This window comes from Neomonachus schauinslandi, chromosome 10, assembly GCF_002201575.2.
Source record: "Neomonachus schauinslandi chromosome 10, ASM220157v2, whole genome shotgun sequence".
NCBI lineage: Eukaryota > Metazoa > Chordata > Mammalia > Carnivora > Phocidae > Neomonachus > Neomonachus schauinslandi.
Genome location: NC_058412.1, coordinates 133,678,522 through 133,693,934, shown reverse-complemented (window position 1 = coordinate 133,693,934; position 15,413 = coordinate 133,678,522). Strand labels below are relative to the sequence as shown.

Genomic DNA, 15,413 nt, shown 5'->3' with positions numbered 1-15,413 from the left:
TTTGGGGGACAGGGGTGGTGGAGCAGGGAGGGTGCCCTCGCACTGGATCCCAGGGTGGGGGAGGAGGGAGCAGCTGAGTTTGTACAAATTAGACTCATCCTCCATGTCTGAGACTGAGCGAAACATGGGAGAAAGTGCCTGAAGCGCCAGCCATGACCCGCCAGCCCGTCTTCACACAGCCACCAGAGGGATACCTTTTGATGGTTTTACCATTACGAACAGAAAATACTTTCTGTGCTTTCGAGTCCCATTTAGGACCAGCAATCTGACTGCAAGGCGGGGGTTGAAATATAACAATGGATCTTGCTTGGCTTGACTTTAAAAAGCCTCCTGCCTTCCGTACACATTTTCCTAACATCTTTTAAGTAGCATAAAGTTACATTTTTCAAAAAGGCCGTAACACTAATTTTGTGTTTCTCCAAATTTTTACTTTTTTTTTTTCTTTGAAGTGATTTTAGTGGTCAAGCATTGCTAAGAAAACAGAAAGCGAAGTTCTACTTGGACAAGGTAAAGCCTCCACCTTAAGTGCAGCTTCTGAGGGGCGGGGCAGGTCTCCCCCATCACAGGACCCTGGCAACTTCCCAGGCGGCATCTGTCTTCTTGAGTAATGAGATGATGAGAATGCCAGAACGGCTCCTTCGACTGTTGAGTACAGAACACCTCTACTTCACAGCTTTAAGGATGACCACCATTTCTAGTCCCTCTTCCAGAACGCTCCATGGTCTGCAACACTGAATTGGGCCTTACCTGTGCCCCCTGCAATAAGGACCCGAGAAGCAAGAGGACAGGCTCACTTAGACCGACGCCATCGGGACGTCGCTGGCAGAGGTCAGGAACGAGAGCTTGATCAGCTGGCAGTACAGCGTTATTTATTGCCGCCGCCCAATCCGTTTCTATACCCTCTGTGGCAAGTGGTTTTCCCAGGAGTAAAATACCGTACGTTCCTATTTCCACATTCATAAATGTACCCCTTTTAGAACTGCATTTCTGCTGTTCTACCACTGGCCCTTCCCACGGTTAAGACTCCCCTTCCTCTGAACTTCCATCATTCTAGATCTTCACGTGTGCGTTCAAACGACCTTTACACGTACAAGCTGCTCAACCTCATGCAAAGAAATGTGGACTGAAACCAAGAAACTGTGCGCCCTTTCCAGATGAGCAGAGAAATGCAAAGATCAGCCATGGCAACGTGCTAGCCTGGGCAGGGGGCGGGGGAGGTGGGGGACAGGAGCTCGCATGTCCTCCACGGAAGCCGGTGGGGAAGTCACGGGGCAAAACTTAAAATGCAGGCACCCTTTGACTCAGCCATTTCTCCCCGAGGAACTGTGCCCTATTATTCCCGCTCGTGTGCAGGGGTGTTGCTGTAGCTGTTTGTAGCTGCCAAGACCAGAAACGGGTGAAGTGCACCTCCGTGGAGGGCTGGTTAAGTCAATTACGGGCACATCACAAAGGAAAACGACAGAGCCATTAAGAAAATGTGTGTGGACATGAAATGATCTCTGACATATTACAAAGTCAAAAAACACGACAGCGGGCTGTGTGTGCCATCTGCGTGTAAGGAAACGCGGGGCTGTGCGCGCTCGAACACACGTGCAGAGAGGGTCTCTGGAAAGAGGCAAACAGGAAATGGGGCATTCAGGAGTCTCTGGAGAAGGGCGAGGGTCTGGGCCTGGGGCAGGGGGGAGTCTTTTGGACTGGTGTCAAGTCTTAATGTTTGCTTGTGTCACTTTTTCAAAAGAAGTTAAAATGTTGTCATTAACGTTTTGAAAAGATGACACTGTAAGTGGGAGAACTGTCCAGCACAGCTTAAAGACAGGCCGGCGCACCTTGCAGACCTGGAAGCAAGCTCCACCAGCCAGGACTCTGTCAGTGACAAATCGTCCCCACCCCCACCCCTCAGGAAAGTACAGGAATGCGTGCCTGGCCCCCACACTGGGCAAAAGTTTCCTCATCAGTAAAGTGAGAAAGCTGACCTAAGTCATTCCGTCATTCCGTCAGAGAAGATATCTATGATTTTTCATTTTCAACCGATTTTATGTTCCTGAGAATCAGGGGCAGAGCAAAGCAATGGGCACTGCTGTGTTCCCTAAAGCATATCCAAATGCTCTTAAGCCATCCGTTCAAAAAATTTTACACTGAAGCATCCTTTAAATATATTCAGAGCACAGAATTTATTGAACAGAATACGGAGACAGCTAGTACAAAAGTTTATGCCTTGGCAGGGCGGGCTTCATCAGGCCGACACGGCGGAACATGTTGAGAACACGCTCTGAATGGCTCTTTCGATCTGGACACTGCAGAGATACATCTCCTTCCCTCCGGGAAATGTAAAGTCAGCCATAAAACCATGAATTTATTACATATCAGATAACCAGAATGGATGATGGTAAAGAGTCCTTTCCTGCACCAACTTTTTAAATGAATTCTGTCAAAACAGGAAATACAACTTAAAATACAGAAAAGAAAAATTATTAAAACGATAGCATTCTAAGACATCTCTTAAAAGACTCAATCCCCAAAATGTTAATGTACATTGAAGTCAGAATAAAAACACACACCACAAACTGCAGAGATTTTTTTTTTCCCCAAGACAGGGAGAAAGCTTAAAGCAGAGGGGGACAGCGCGCACCATTGAAATGACTTCTTTACTCACAAAGGAGAGAGGACGTTAAGGAAACATTTAAATAGATCATTCTGAGTTTCTTATAGGAAGTTCCAAATGGCAGCAGTTTATAAATTCTTAAAAAGGAAACGCTAGCAGCAGAAATGAGAACCAAATGTACTTTGCAGTCTGCTCTCTACATATAAGCTTGAATCACTTTACTGAGGCTGCTTACGAATGAAACGCACAAAAACAAATCACTCCTGTTGATTAATTCCTCAGCATCTCCTGCAGTATCTAACATATTACAGAAGGTAAACTGATAAATGTTTGCTAAATGCGTGAACGCTGGAGGCAAGCAGTTCTTGTACACATGGTCTCAGGATTACAGACAATAAATTCTGACCTCTGAATCCAACTAGAAGAGTCAAGGGAAAAACCTCGTTTTAAATGAATGCCGCAGTGGAGGGTCACAGCTGAATGTAGTTGGCTTCTAAAGTACAAAAGAAAGATGGGAATGCAGGCGTCAGGTTCCTACAAAGAACCAGACCTTTTCGTATCACATGAAAAACCACTGAGTTGACGTGAGAAACATGCATGCTAGTCTATCATTGTTTTAAGTCACAAAAAGCTATGCATTCTTGTTAGCACTAAGCCTTAATGAAACTGTGTTGAGCTATCAAATTTGTCTACCCTAGTTGGCATGTACTGAAGAGAATCAAAAAGTAAATGGGACCCTGTTCTGCTGGGGTCGGCCGCGGCGCTGGGCAGGAGTGGGGCCGCTCTCCCAGCGTCCATCAGGATGCAGTGAGCGCACAGCAGTCCTGCACCCACGTCCATTAGCCGAATGATTAAATATACATCAACCCTGTGGTATAATAAAGTAATTCTAATAGGGCATTGTCACAGGATCAATGTTTCCTGGTTTAAAAATAAACATTAGCATTTATCTAGCGGCAGAAAACTATTATCCCATGGTACTGTTTTATTCAACTGACATCTTTTAATCAAAGCAATCCATATTGTGGCAACATTCCAAGGTATCATGATTGCAAATATCTACGGCAAGTTAGGTAATAGCTATGCTTTTGTTGCTAGCTTTTTCCTCCTCTTCTACGGAGTCGATGCAGACATTTTCTAATGAATTAATTCCATTAGGAAAAAAATCTGAAGTAATTATATTACTCGAGACAACCTCTCATCTACCTCCACGGGTTTCACTTGTAACTATTATACACAACCGTTCGTGTGTGTTCATGTCTTCTAAATTTCCCCAAATACCCCCGTAATGAAAATAAAACAAAACCTTATTTTTCAGTGGCATAGATGACGTCGCTAACACCCCATGGAGGGAGGTCTGGATTCCCCCGCAGGGGGTCGGTGGGGCGTGGGGTGGGGAGGCTCGTGCACCCCAACTGACATTCTTTGGGGTCGACCCTGTGGACTAAGTGTGTGGCAGATGGGACTCGAGCGTAGGAGCGAGAGGGCTGGGAGTCTCGCTGGAGGCCCGTTTTCACAGCCTCCCAAGCCCGCCTCTGGGCTGCCGCCCCTTACCAGGGTCTGCTGGGACTTGCTCCCTTCCATGATCTCCGCGAGAAGTGCAGCGCTAATTCGGGGAGAGGTCTGAGCCTAGCAGCTTGGCTGTTCTTAAACCACGGCAGGCCACTTCAGTGATACCAATTTTAATGATCTGCCCTCGCTTCACATTTAATTTATAAGTTACGTAAAGCCCCACAGAAAGCATCCCTGTCACTGCCTTGCTGAGACAGACTGGGCATTTTCTTTCCACAGCCCCCAAAATTCATTCCCCACAAGCATCAGGCAGAGATCTTCAGGTAACCAGAAAATGGAAAACGCAGTTTCTTCGCTGTCTGAAGTGTATTTGGTTTCAAAAAGAAAAATAAAAAGCATCTCAATGAGCGTCTGGATTCTGCCCACTTCATCTTTAGAATAACTGCATGAGGTATGAAGGCAAACACATAAAAGGGGAACAAGCGGTCCAAGTGGCTGAGACTGCGAGTTCACTCACCAGAGCCTTCACACTGCTGAGTGGGAATGCGGTCCAGACCCTGTCTTAGCCATCCCAGCCTCATCACTGGCTTCTCAGAGACCGACTTCGTTCCGAATGAGAGGCTCTAAGAAGTTGCTCAGTGTTACCTCTTGGAGACTTCATTTCCTCATGTGCGAAACAGAGCCCTCACCCCCCCATCCCACCCCCACTGGGTCACAGCTATTTGAGCGAACGTTCTGGAAGTGCTCTGCACAAGGCAGAGGGAACACCGGAACAACAGCAACTTTCCCTAAAAGGCTGCTGTCAAAGCAGCTCTGTCTGAGGAAGGTTAAAAAAGAAAACAAGACTTCCACAAACCCAACCACGTCAGGGAAACCCCAAGGGGCCCCACTCGACGTGCGGCACGTGTGGTCCCCGAGCTGCCTTCAAGCATGGGTAATCACAGGCCTTAGCAGATCTGTGTGCAGGACTGACTCCTCGGGGGACTTTCTAAGAACAGGTCCCTTTCTGCTGATCTTTGAAAGCATTCACACCCAGCAACAGCAAACATGCCCACGCTTAACTGAGAGAGGACTCCTCGGAGTGGTCACTTTGGAGAACTCCGGAGTTGGACCTAGTTCTGCTCCTCCTCTAGCCAGACGGACTCCATGGACCGGGGCAGGGGAGGCTGCCCTGGACCCCGGGGCCCCGTGAGACGCCCTCAGTGAGCTGCCATCGCCAGCAGGGGGCGCAGCGGCCTCTTCACCTGAGGAAGGCTGGCAGTCCAGTGCTCAAGGTGACCAGGACACCCAAGTCCCATCTCTCTCATTTTTTTCTTTCAAACTAAGAATTTCACAAACCATAACAAGAAACTTGTAAATGGTCCAGTTTAGAGAAGAGACTGAAAATGACAAACGGTATTGTATTTTGGCATGGATTTCTGAGTTTGCAAAAATAAAGATCTGTGTGTGCAAAAAATATAGGCACCATTTGAAAAATGTTAAGCTACTTACATATGGTACATGGTCTACACACACACACACACACACACACACACAGTTTGTTTTCAAATTAATTTGAAAGGCTATTTAGCTCTGAGCTATCACTGCATTCAGTTATATCTGACCCAACACAGCCTGCAAGTCCACACTGATATCTCTGGATAGCAGTTCTGTTCCTGGGATTTGTTTGAAAGCGTTTAGGTTTTCACGGATCACTGGAGGTTCCTCATTTTTCCCCCTTCTGTGTTATGTAGGTATAAGCCGTCTCTCTAGGCATAAACTGTCCACTGGTAAAAATCAATTTTGATTTTATCAGTATTTATTACTGCTGGTGCCAGCAATTTAGAAGACTAGAGCGGGAAAACATGCAAACTAGGAGAAGGAAAAAAAACTAAAGCCGGGTCCTCATACCTACAAACAATACAGCCTGCTGTCTTTAAGAAGTACTTTGTATTGTGCGGAGGGAGCTTAAATTATCAATTTAAAAATTCAATCAATAAAAATTTACAGGACTCTGTTATTGCTTACATCTCTTATGTATTGGTGGGCTCGGTGGCAGATTTCTAAAACAAAGGCACTGCTCTGGGAGGTGCTGTAAAGCAGTGCCCGGGGCAGCAGGCGGGAGGGAGGGTGGCCTGGCCGCTGCCGGCTTAGGGCTCGGGCCGGCCTGCGCCCTTGCCAGTCAGCCCTGCTCGGGCCAGGCCAGTTTATTCTGATTACTTGACTCTTTTCCTCTTGCTTGGGACAGGCCAGGCCACAGGAAGGGACCACACATCTACCTCTCTGCCTGACCCTCATGCTTCCTCATCCGTCATTCCAAGAAAGACACTCAAAAGGTGCGTACTTCTCCGGTTTGAGATCTTGAGTGTTTGTGGCTCTTCAAATGGTCCCTGACCCTTAGCAGTGCTTGTGCGCACACACTCTGCCTCTCCTAGCACACTCTTTACTGCTGGATGATTTACATAATATCCAATCTCCCCACCATCACCTTCCCTCTCTCCCTGGGAAGCTCCCTTCTTCTGCTCAGTCAAAAAGCCCCATAAACTAACATGCGTTCACCGAATCTTAACCTCGAAAGGAGAAAGAGAGCTTACAGGATGATTAGTTAGAAAGAAGACAACTCTGGATTTTAAATTCTGATTTTCAGCTACAAACAAAAGGCCCGCATCTCCTGAGAAGCTGAATGCCGTCTCCTGCATATACACAAAACAGGAAGTCACTGCCAAGTCTGAGAACAGAACAGATATCCGAGGCACTCTTTTTAAGAACTCAGCCACCCCAGTGCAAGCGCGGGCAAGCTCCAGCCTCATACGCCAAATCCCGCCAGCTGTTTCTGTGAATCAAGTTTTATGGGAACATACAGCCACACCCCTTGAGAAAAAGTCTGCAGAGCTCCACTCCACAGAAATGGGACTGTGCCGCACTCCAGGAACAGTCTGAGACCCTTCTGAGTGAGCCCGGTCCTTTCGAGGCCATGAGGGGCTGGAGGCTGTCAAGAATGGTTCGCTGCAGCTACCACATTTGGACAGACTGTAGCCCACTTACAGAAAATTAATGGCAGAAGGCACAGTCTTTTCACCCCATTCCATAAGTCCCTGGATCCACGTGGACAAGATAATACTGGAGACTCACTTCTACTCGGGCAGCCCTCCCCGTGCTCGCACTCAACACCATCTGAGCACCAGGTGTGTGGCTGCGAACTAGGTCTGCTCCATGTTCCCTGAAAGCACTCGGGATACAGTAACTTCTCATGAAGACAGAAGCTACTTACTTAGACCGCAGATGCCCAGCTCCCAGTCTCTAGGTCCCTGACCAGATCCTCAGGGCCAGAACCAAGGCCCTTCCGCCCCAGCCAAGCTCAGGAGGAACGTGACTCAAACGGATGACTTCTAAGAACTGTCTTCCTTTTGATGAATCTGTCTTTTCAAACCCACCCACTCCCTGGCGCCATGCTCAGCATGCTTATCTCTCATCTTTTCTGCACGGCTCCTTGACCCAGAGGAGAGATTTCTTTCTACTGAGGGGCAAAGCAATGGAAGAGCAAGGGTGACCAGCTGCTTAAGATTTTCAGCAGTTTTATTTTTATACTCTCAGTTGAAGCCAACAACAAATACACACACACACACACACACACACACGAGATATATAGATAGATATATATATTCAAATCATTAAACATATGTATTTCTCATTGATAGGGCTCATTTTAGAACTAACCTTCCAATAACAAAATAATAATGAGGATCATAATAATTTCCCCCCTATAGCAAGTGTGACAAAATGACAAAAGAACTCTTAATTCTGGGGCTTTATTTTAATTTTTTTTTCTTTTTAAGATGCTACATAGTCAAACAGAACTGGATTGGTCTTTTATGGCATAAAATTAATTTACAGTCAAACTCTCAATCGCTACTTGACGATTATCTGAAGAGCCTCCCCACCCCCCGGCCCCACCCCGCTGGCTCCGTCTGCGGCCCCAGTCCGAGCGAGGGCCACGCAGGAAAGGTCAGGACCAGGCTAGGGGCACGTGTGCTGGAAGTATGCGTGGTGGCAGAGGGGCACTGAAGGAACAAAACGGAAGATCAGCTAGTCTTCGCCATTCAAAAGGGTAACAGAGTTGACTGTTGCTACTAAGAACTTCCCTCTCTGACGGTTGTTACTTATTTACACAGAGAAACACCTCCTGGCAGCAACTGTCCAACATTCAAACAAACCACACCTCCATGTGTACGTAGAGCCCAGAACCTCTGGAGAGACAGGAGCCCTTGGCTCTCCAGCAGCAGTGCCAGCCTCACCCCCTGGCATTAGGCCACAGCATTAATTATAATCTTGTGGCAATAAGGAAACATGAGATGAGATACATTAAATAAGTTAAATATGCATTAAACATCTCTGAGTAACAATTCAATCTCACTACATGAACGGACAGTAATTTAGCTTGGTCCCTTTAAGAGAACAAAGCATTGACTTTCATTTCCAAAGTGTTGGGTCAGCCGCTGAGCACCGCCTTCCGCCCCCCACGGGCAGACCCGACACCGCCACAGCACAACGCCGCTGGCTTCCGACCTCGTTCATCGGTCCCAAGGAACCAACGGCCAGGCCCAGGGCAGACCATGGAGCAGCAGGCCGGGGGTGAGCAGGAGGGGGAGTGCTACGTGGAGGGGATGGCCCTCCCCGCCACACTGGGCTCCGCTCCCCAAGGGCCAGCACCAACAGGCAGGAAGAGGGTCTTGTTCTGAGAGGTAATCAACCCAGCCACATGTACCAAGGCTACAAATGTCTAAAGTGACACAACATGCCATTACGATTTAATCACGGTTTCCCTTGTCATTAATAAAGACCATTCTTTTCCCCCCAATCATTTACTATACATTTTTCACTTTCTAAAAGATTGTTACGTTATAATTGTGTGTGTGTGTGTGTGCACACGTGTGCACGCGCAGGGAAGGGGTAAAGGCAAGACCTGTGAGATGTCATCACACATTAACTTCTTTTTACACATGGTTATGATAAATTCAAACCCCATGGTATGGCGGGCCCATCAATCCAGCGTGCCGCCCTTTGCCTGCCGCCCCTACAAGGCGATCTTCCCTACGATCACGCCAACGATGAAGAACAAAACCACCAGCGCGAGCAGCCGGGCGCTGAGGCCCTCGTCCTTCCCGGCCGCAGCTACCACAGGAACAGGGTTGTTGCTCTGTGCTGTCTTCCTCATCCGAAGCCCATCTTCTTCCTACGGGAGCAAGCGCACATTTCAAAGACAACCCAAGGCACCAGAAGGAGAAGTCAACTGTCCAGCTTTATCAGTGTGGGCTTGTAAGCAGACTTGAATCACATAGTGTGGGCCAGGCTCCTCATTTTTCAAAGGGAGAAACTGAATCCCACGGAGAAGGTACCGGCTTGAGGCCACTGAGAAAACACTGCCAGAAGCCCCTCTTTGCCTTCACCCACGCACACGATGCTGCTAGCCACCTTTCATACCACACATCTAAGCAGGCGGGCCTCGGTTCCCCATCACTTACAGAAAAAAAGCCCCTGAGAGTGTCAGCCAGGCCCTTTGCACCCTGGGACCATCCACCTCTCTGGCCATGCCTCCGGGCCGCTCTCCTACATCAGACTCCAACCCGCTCTGTCTTCCTTTCCTCTACTGAGCAGGCTTCCCTAACCAAGGCACAGGTTTTGAAATGATAGACACTTCCCAAAGCGCAAACATAAAAATCACAAGAAACTACGAAGTGGGGGGCCCTGAAGCTTTCAAATGCAGAGCTCTGTATTGATGAGTTACATGTAGACTGCTAGATAGAAAACATGATATGTGGCATATTAAAATGTCACTGAATCTGACAGAGGCATCTCTGATATTTTCTACTTAATGCATGGAATAGAAACTTTTTCCTCCTTTACTGATCCCAAGGCCAAGTCCACACTCCTCAACAGGGCATGCAGCAAGGCCTCTCTACTTGGGCTCAGGTGCATCTCTGGCTAATTGCCCCATCTCCTCATCCCCAAACTAGCCAGTCCTGGAGACAACAGGCAGCTAGTCCATCGAGCTGAGTCTCCGCGGCATTTGTGGTCATCTCTGTGGGGCCACTCATCACTCGGGTCGTCAGTATTTGCGTCCCCAGCTACCCTGGTCAGCAGGGAGCTCTTCCATGGCTGGGATAGCTCATGCTTGCACCCACAGTGCCGGGTACATGGGAGAGCCTCAGAAAATGTGTTGGCCAAAGGAAAGAATGAAACAACACAAAACAAGAAATCAGTGTTTGGCAGGATAAAGAATCTTCTAACGTCAAGATTGGTCTGATAATATTTTAAAGATATTCTGCTCATGGGGCATGGCCAATATCACTGCACAGTGATAAATGACTGGTGTTATTCGATTAACTTCAAAAAAAAAAATGGGCACAGCAAAATACAGCATTTATTTTATTGGGTTTATATAGAAGCTATTTCTACCTATTTATCACTTTAAATGGCACAGGACTCTGTTTCTGAAGAGAAATACGCTCAAGGAGAAGCTTTAGGCATATCTTAGATTTTTAGCCAAAAAGTAAAATGCCAGCTTCATAATTTACTCCATACTAAAAGAAGGTACTGAAGGAGGCAAATCAAGATTACTGCAAAGAAAGAAGATGATGCCATTCTCCAGACAGTCAGTTCTCCTGTATCTATGGCACTGTCAGAATAAAAGAAGTCATCCACTGAACGGTATGTATTTACTGTGGGTGTCTGGTGCTGTGGTGGTTAAAGAGCGGATGCCAAGGGCGGGTGAGTGGCATGATCGAGAAGGGACTAGTCCGGTCTCAGATTTAAGCTGCAACAGAAGCTCCTATGACCAGGTGTTCAGAAACACTCTCATCAAGACCTTGTCTGAAACAGACAGACTTTTAAAGCTGGAAGGGGCCTTGGATATGTTTTGCGGGTGGAGGCCCAGGAGATGCTGTGACCACGACAGACTCCGAGCTAGTCAAGTGTGAGCCAGCACTAGCACAACTCAGGCCGCCAAGGCCGAACGAGGTGCGCCCCACCTCCCTTTACCACCCAGCGCAGCCCGGCCTTCTAACGCCAAGGCCAACCACCTCGTCAACACCCACAAGCTGGAGACCCAGGCTTCTCCTTCTACAATCTCCACCTGTCTACTATGACAACTTTCCATCTCCAATCTCATCACCGTGTGAACAGTCTGAGGAGACCCTACTGCCCAGACCCACCTAGAATCTTCAAAAATGACAATTATGCCTATATTAAAAGAGTACCTATTTACCCTCCTAAAGAAAGATTCTCACCCACTGGGGATGGAGCAGGGTTATAACCACTGCTGTTCTGTGTTTAGTCTCAGAGTCTGTCTTCGGTTGACACTAACGGGAGGGCGAGAGAGGCTTGGTTTCCTTACAAGAGGACGAGAGTCTGCAGGCTGAGGCAGGAGAATGGAATGGATGTGGACTCTGAGGCACAAAGCCTGGGTTCAATTCTCACTGGAAGTGTGACCTCAGGCAAGTCACTTAACCTCTCTGTTTCTCAGTCTCCTCCATCTGTAAACTGGGGATGGTAACAATCCCTACTTCATAGAAGGTTTAGAAGATTAAAGAAATTATAACATGTCAAGTACAAGGGAACAAGAATTTAAATAGCTGAGAAACTTCTGCTCAGGGACACTGGATAATTAGGGGGTAGGAGAGAATGTGTCAGAGTTCTTTTGCGAACCTGATGAAAGCCATAGAAATTTCTCCCTAGGGAAAGGATGTGTAAATACAAAACAATTCTACAAATGCAGGGATGTGTCAACTTCCCCACCCAAGATCACAGTGGAAAAGCCCCTGTTTTCTGTAGACTATCAGGAAATAAAACACCACTGGGGCGCCAGGCTGGCTCAGTCGGTAGAGCATGTGACTCTTAATCTTGGGGTTGTGAGTTCGAGCCCCACGTTGGGCATGGAGGTTACCTAAATAAAATCTTAAAGGAAAAAAAAAGAAGATGCCATTACCTTGAATTGCTTGTTCTCCTCCCGGAGCCTCTGCACTTCTCCCTGCAGCCTCTTACACTCTTCCATCACCTTCTTAACTTCAGTGTCATCCAAAGAAGAACTCAGAGCTTTAGACACCATTGGTGTTTCTGTCTTTGATGCAGTTGTGGGTATAATTTTATTTATTTCTACATCATGCTGTTCAGAAATAAATGAAAGCCCAAGTGTCACCAACTATGTAATAAAGGACTTTTTTATGCAAAGTAAAGTAGTTCTCAGCAAACACCACACGTGGTAGCGTTTCATCCACACTGTAAAATGTCACATTTATTTTAAAAATGGATCACTTTATCTAGTATCTTAATAATCTAAAGCAACTGGGCCCCAGAAATTATGGATAAGGACAAATAATGAAGTTCGGCTGAGACTAATACTTCAAAGGAAGAGAAAAAGGGCTGTGCATACTGCACTATCAAATTCCTGCCATGCAAAAATTAGCATATCGTAATCGTGCAAGCTCAGGAGTTATTAGCCATAAATTACTGCCACCAGGAAGACCTCAACATCCCCAGGACGGGCCCGGACGGGGGAGGTGGGAAGTCAGGGAGGACGTTACACAGAGAGCGATTTATTTCACGAACTCAGGACTTCGAAGCTGGGTTGAAGGTGAAACTAGCTCAGTGTCTGCAATATTTCAATCGAGGGAAGCTGCACATCCCCCACTTCCCTGCCGAGACAGTTATGACGGTCTCTGGAGAGTGACTGGGGAGGAGCCGGTGCCAGGGAGGGCATGGAGGTGGTCAGGTGTGCTGGGGATCACTGCCCTAGGGGTTCTGTGCAGCACACCGAAAACGACTGACTCTCCCTTCTGCACTCTCGAGCTTAACCCTTCATTTTCCAGGTGAGAAGAGGGGAGCCCTGCAAAGGGCAAGGCCCCCATCTACAAAGCTCGTACAGCACAGGGCCAGGAGCAGAACAGGAGGTCTCACAAGTTCCCAAACCGACCTTCCCGGGACAAAATGTGCAATGGGAAGAGACAAACATCAACAACAACAAAAAACCTATTACCCACTCCAAGAAATAGGGTAATGATGGCGGTCAGTCGCTGAGCAGGAAGAAACTACTAAGAAGCAGTGGCACAGATCAACAGCATTCCTGCAGATCGCTATGGACAATGTTCACGGAATGTGGGCGTTTCGATTTCCCAACTCCATCTATTAACAGCCAGGGTAGTAGAATATTCTGCAAGGTGTTTTTTAATACAATTTAAGTTCTTCTAAGTTGAAGGAAGGTCCAAATCAGCATTTCAGATAGAGTCTGCTCTCCCAACTGGTCACGAGCAAGGGCCATGAGAGGTCTGTCCCTTGGTTTCATGGAGAAAAGCAAGCTGACAGCTTGGAGGCAGCTAGTCCTTTCCCTCACCCCCTCAGGCAGCACAGGGGGCAACTCCCAACAGGAGGCAATTCCGCCCCCACCAGCGCACACAGGGCAATGTCTGGAGACATTTTTCGTTGTCACACGAGAGGGGTGATGGCTGGTATCTAGTGAGGAGAGGCCAGGGATGCTGCTAAACATCCTACACGGCCCAAAACAGCCCCCATGGCAGAGAATGATCCAGCCCTGATGTTAATAGTGCTGAGGCTGAGAAACCCTAATCTAAAAGCAGGTCTGACTAAAGAGGCAGGAGGGTTAAGGGGGTGGTGAGGTGGTGTTAGGGGAAAGTGCAGACAGGGAGACCTAAGACAGCAGTCTGTGAAACAACAGAACCCGAGAGCTTACCACCTGTCCATCAAGCACCATGATAAACGGCAAATTATTCCCTGTTGTAGACTTACCCACTCTTCACAGCAACCTATAACTTTGCCAAGTCAAAGAAGCTCTTTAGGATTTATGACATTTCAATAGCCAACAGGTTGCACTTTTCAAGAAAAAAAATTGTTTCAATTAGTTGTCTTTCTGCAAGTCTCTCAAAGGCTGATTTCATGAAGGCCCACTTATTTGTTGACTTCAGCTTATTTTTTTCATCAGACTTCAGAAGAAGGAAAATACTTTGCCAACTTAAATCTTGGTTTTGCAGGAGATGGTATGCAAATGAGAATCAGCTTGCAACATTCAATTATTGTTAACTATAAACATACTTACTGGTTTATCATTTTCTGCTGGCAATTCAAACACACATCTAAGTTTTGAATCCATAAGGTCTTCCGGTTTTGCCTCCTTCCACTAAAACAATTTAAATTTAATAATCAGGATATTATAAAGCTGCTGGAAGAATAATTTTCTTCCTATAACTGACAATTTCAAAAAAATATTCTTAATGAGAAAGCCCTGATGTATATCAAATAAAGAACTTACGTCTGCTAAGATTTCAATATTTTTAACATGACAAGATTAAATACACTAGCTTTCCTGAATATTTATTACACTTCACAAATCCCAGTCCTGCGGCCTGATTCCTCCAAGTCAACCAATGCTGCTCCTGTTGCTAGTCTGTGGGAAGCACATGGAACAGAGACAACCACCGCTGAAGGAAGAGGAATTTTCTAAATTATGTCTGAGCGGTCAGAGGTAACTTTGGCTCTCCTTAGGAAAATAAAATTTACTTTGCAGGGTACATCCTTCTTAAAGTAAGCGTATACTACCTGGGAGTGGTTTTAGAACCACGCTGCCAACTACCAATGGGGCACATTTATGAGCAAGCCATTGTCTGGGCCAACCCCCACTCCCTCCAGCCCGCTGGTGGGGACGACTTCCTGGCTAAATCCATGCTCTGGGATTGTACTCCTGGCTTAATCCTCCTCCTTTGGGCAGTGGAGGGCAGGAATCCCAGGGTATGCTGAGAACTGCAGACCAGCGTAGCAAGAAGGTTACAATACGGAAAAAAGAACAAACTCTCCACCCTCGCCCCAGGACCATGCAGGAGGCAGCTAGCGCAACACAAGTACCAAGAGCCAAAAATAGGAAACCATCTATATGTCGAACAATAGGAACTGCCAAATAAATCATGGCAGATCCATTCAGTGGAACAGCATGCCATTCAAATGATACTGAAGACTACACAGAGAAAATTCACAGAATCATAGTGAAGAAGCTACAGGCAATAGTCTAGTCTGTTCCTCTGTACACACACACACACACACACACACACAGAGCGTACGTGTGCCTGTGTCAAAAGAGCATCAACCAAGGATCATCACTGGACACTAAAACCACCAGGTGAGACTGCTGATGAGCAGGATATTCACATGATCTCCAAGCATCCAGGATTACTCAAGAGTATCACAGATTACCTATTAACCACAAGGGGCAATTGTGCCTTGACACTGGGAAGTTGGCAGTCACCATCGTAACCAAGTA

The 15,413-nt window shown here is 47.0% G+C and overlaps 1 protein-coding gene across 1 annotated transcript in view; it reads right to left on the bottom strand.

Moving 5' to 3' along the window:
* Positions 1-2,152: 2,152 nt before the first annotated feature.
* The window catches only part of VAPB (VAMP associated protein B and C), a 33,967-nt gene continuing 20,706 nt past the window's right edge, over positions 2,153-15,413 (bottom strand). Inside the window, exons 4-6 of the mRNA XM_021677844.2 lie at positions 14,199-14,279; positions 12,078-12,254; positions 2,153-9,326 (exon numbers count right to left, since the gene is read on the bottom strand). Coding sequence (XP_021533519.1) covers positions 9,168-9,326; positions 12,078-12,254; positions 14,199-14,279 — 417 coding nt within the window. The 3' untranslated portion in view covers positions 2,153-9,167. The remainder of the gene's footprint in view (positions 9,327-12,077; positions 12,255-14,198; positions 14,280-15,413) is intronic.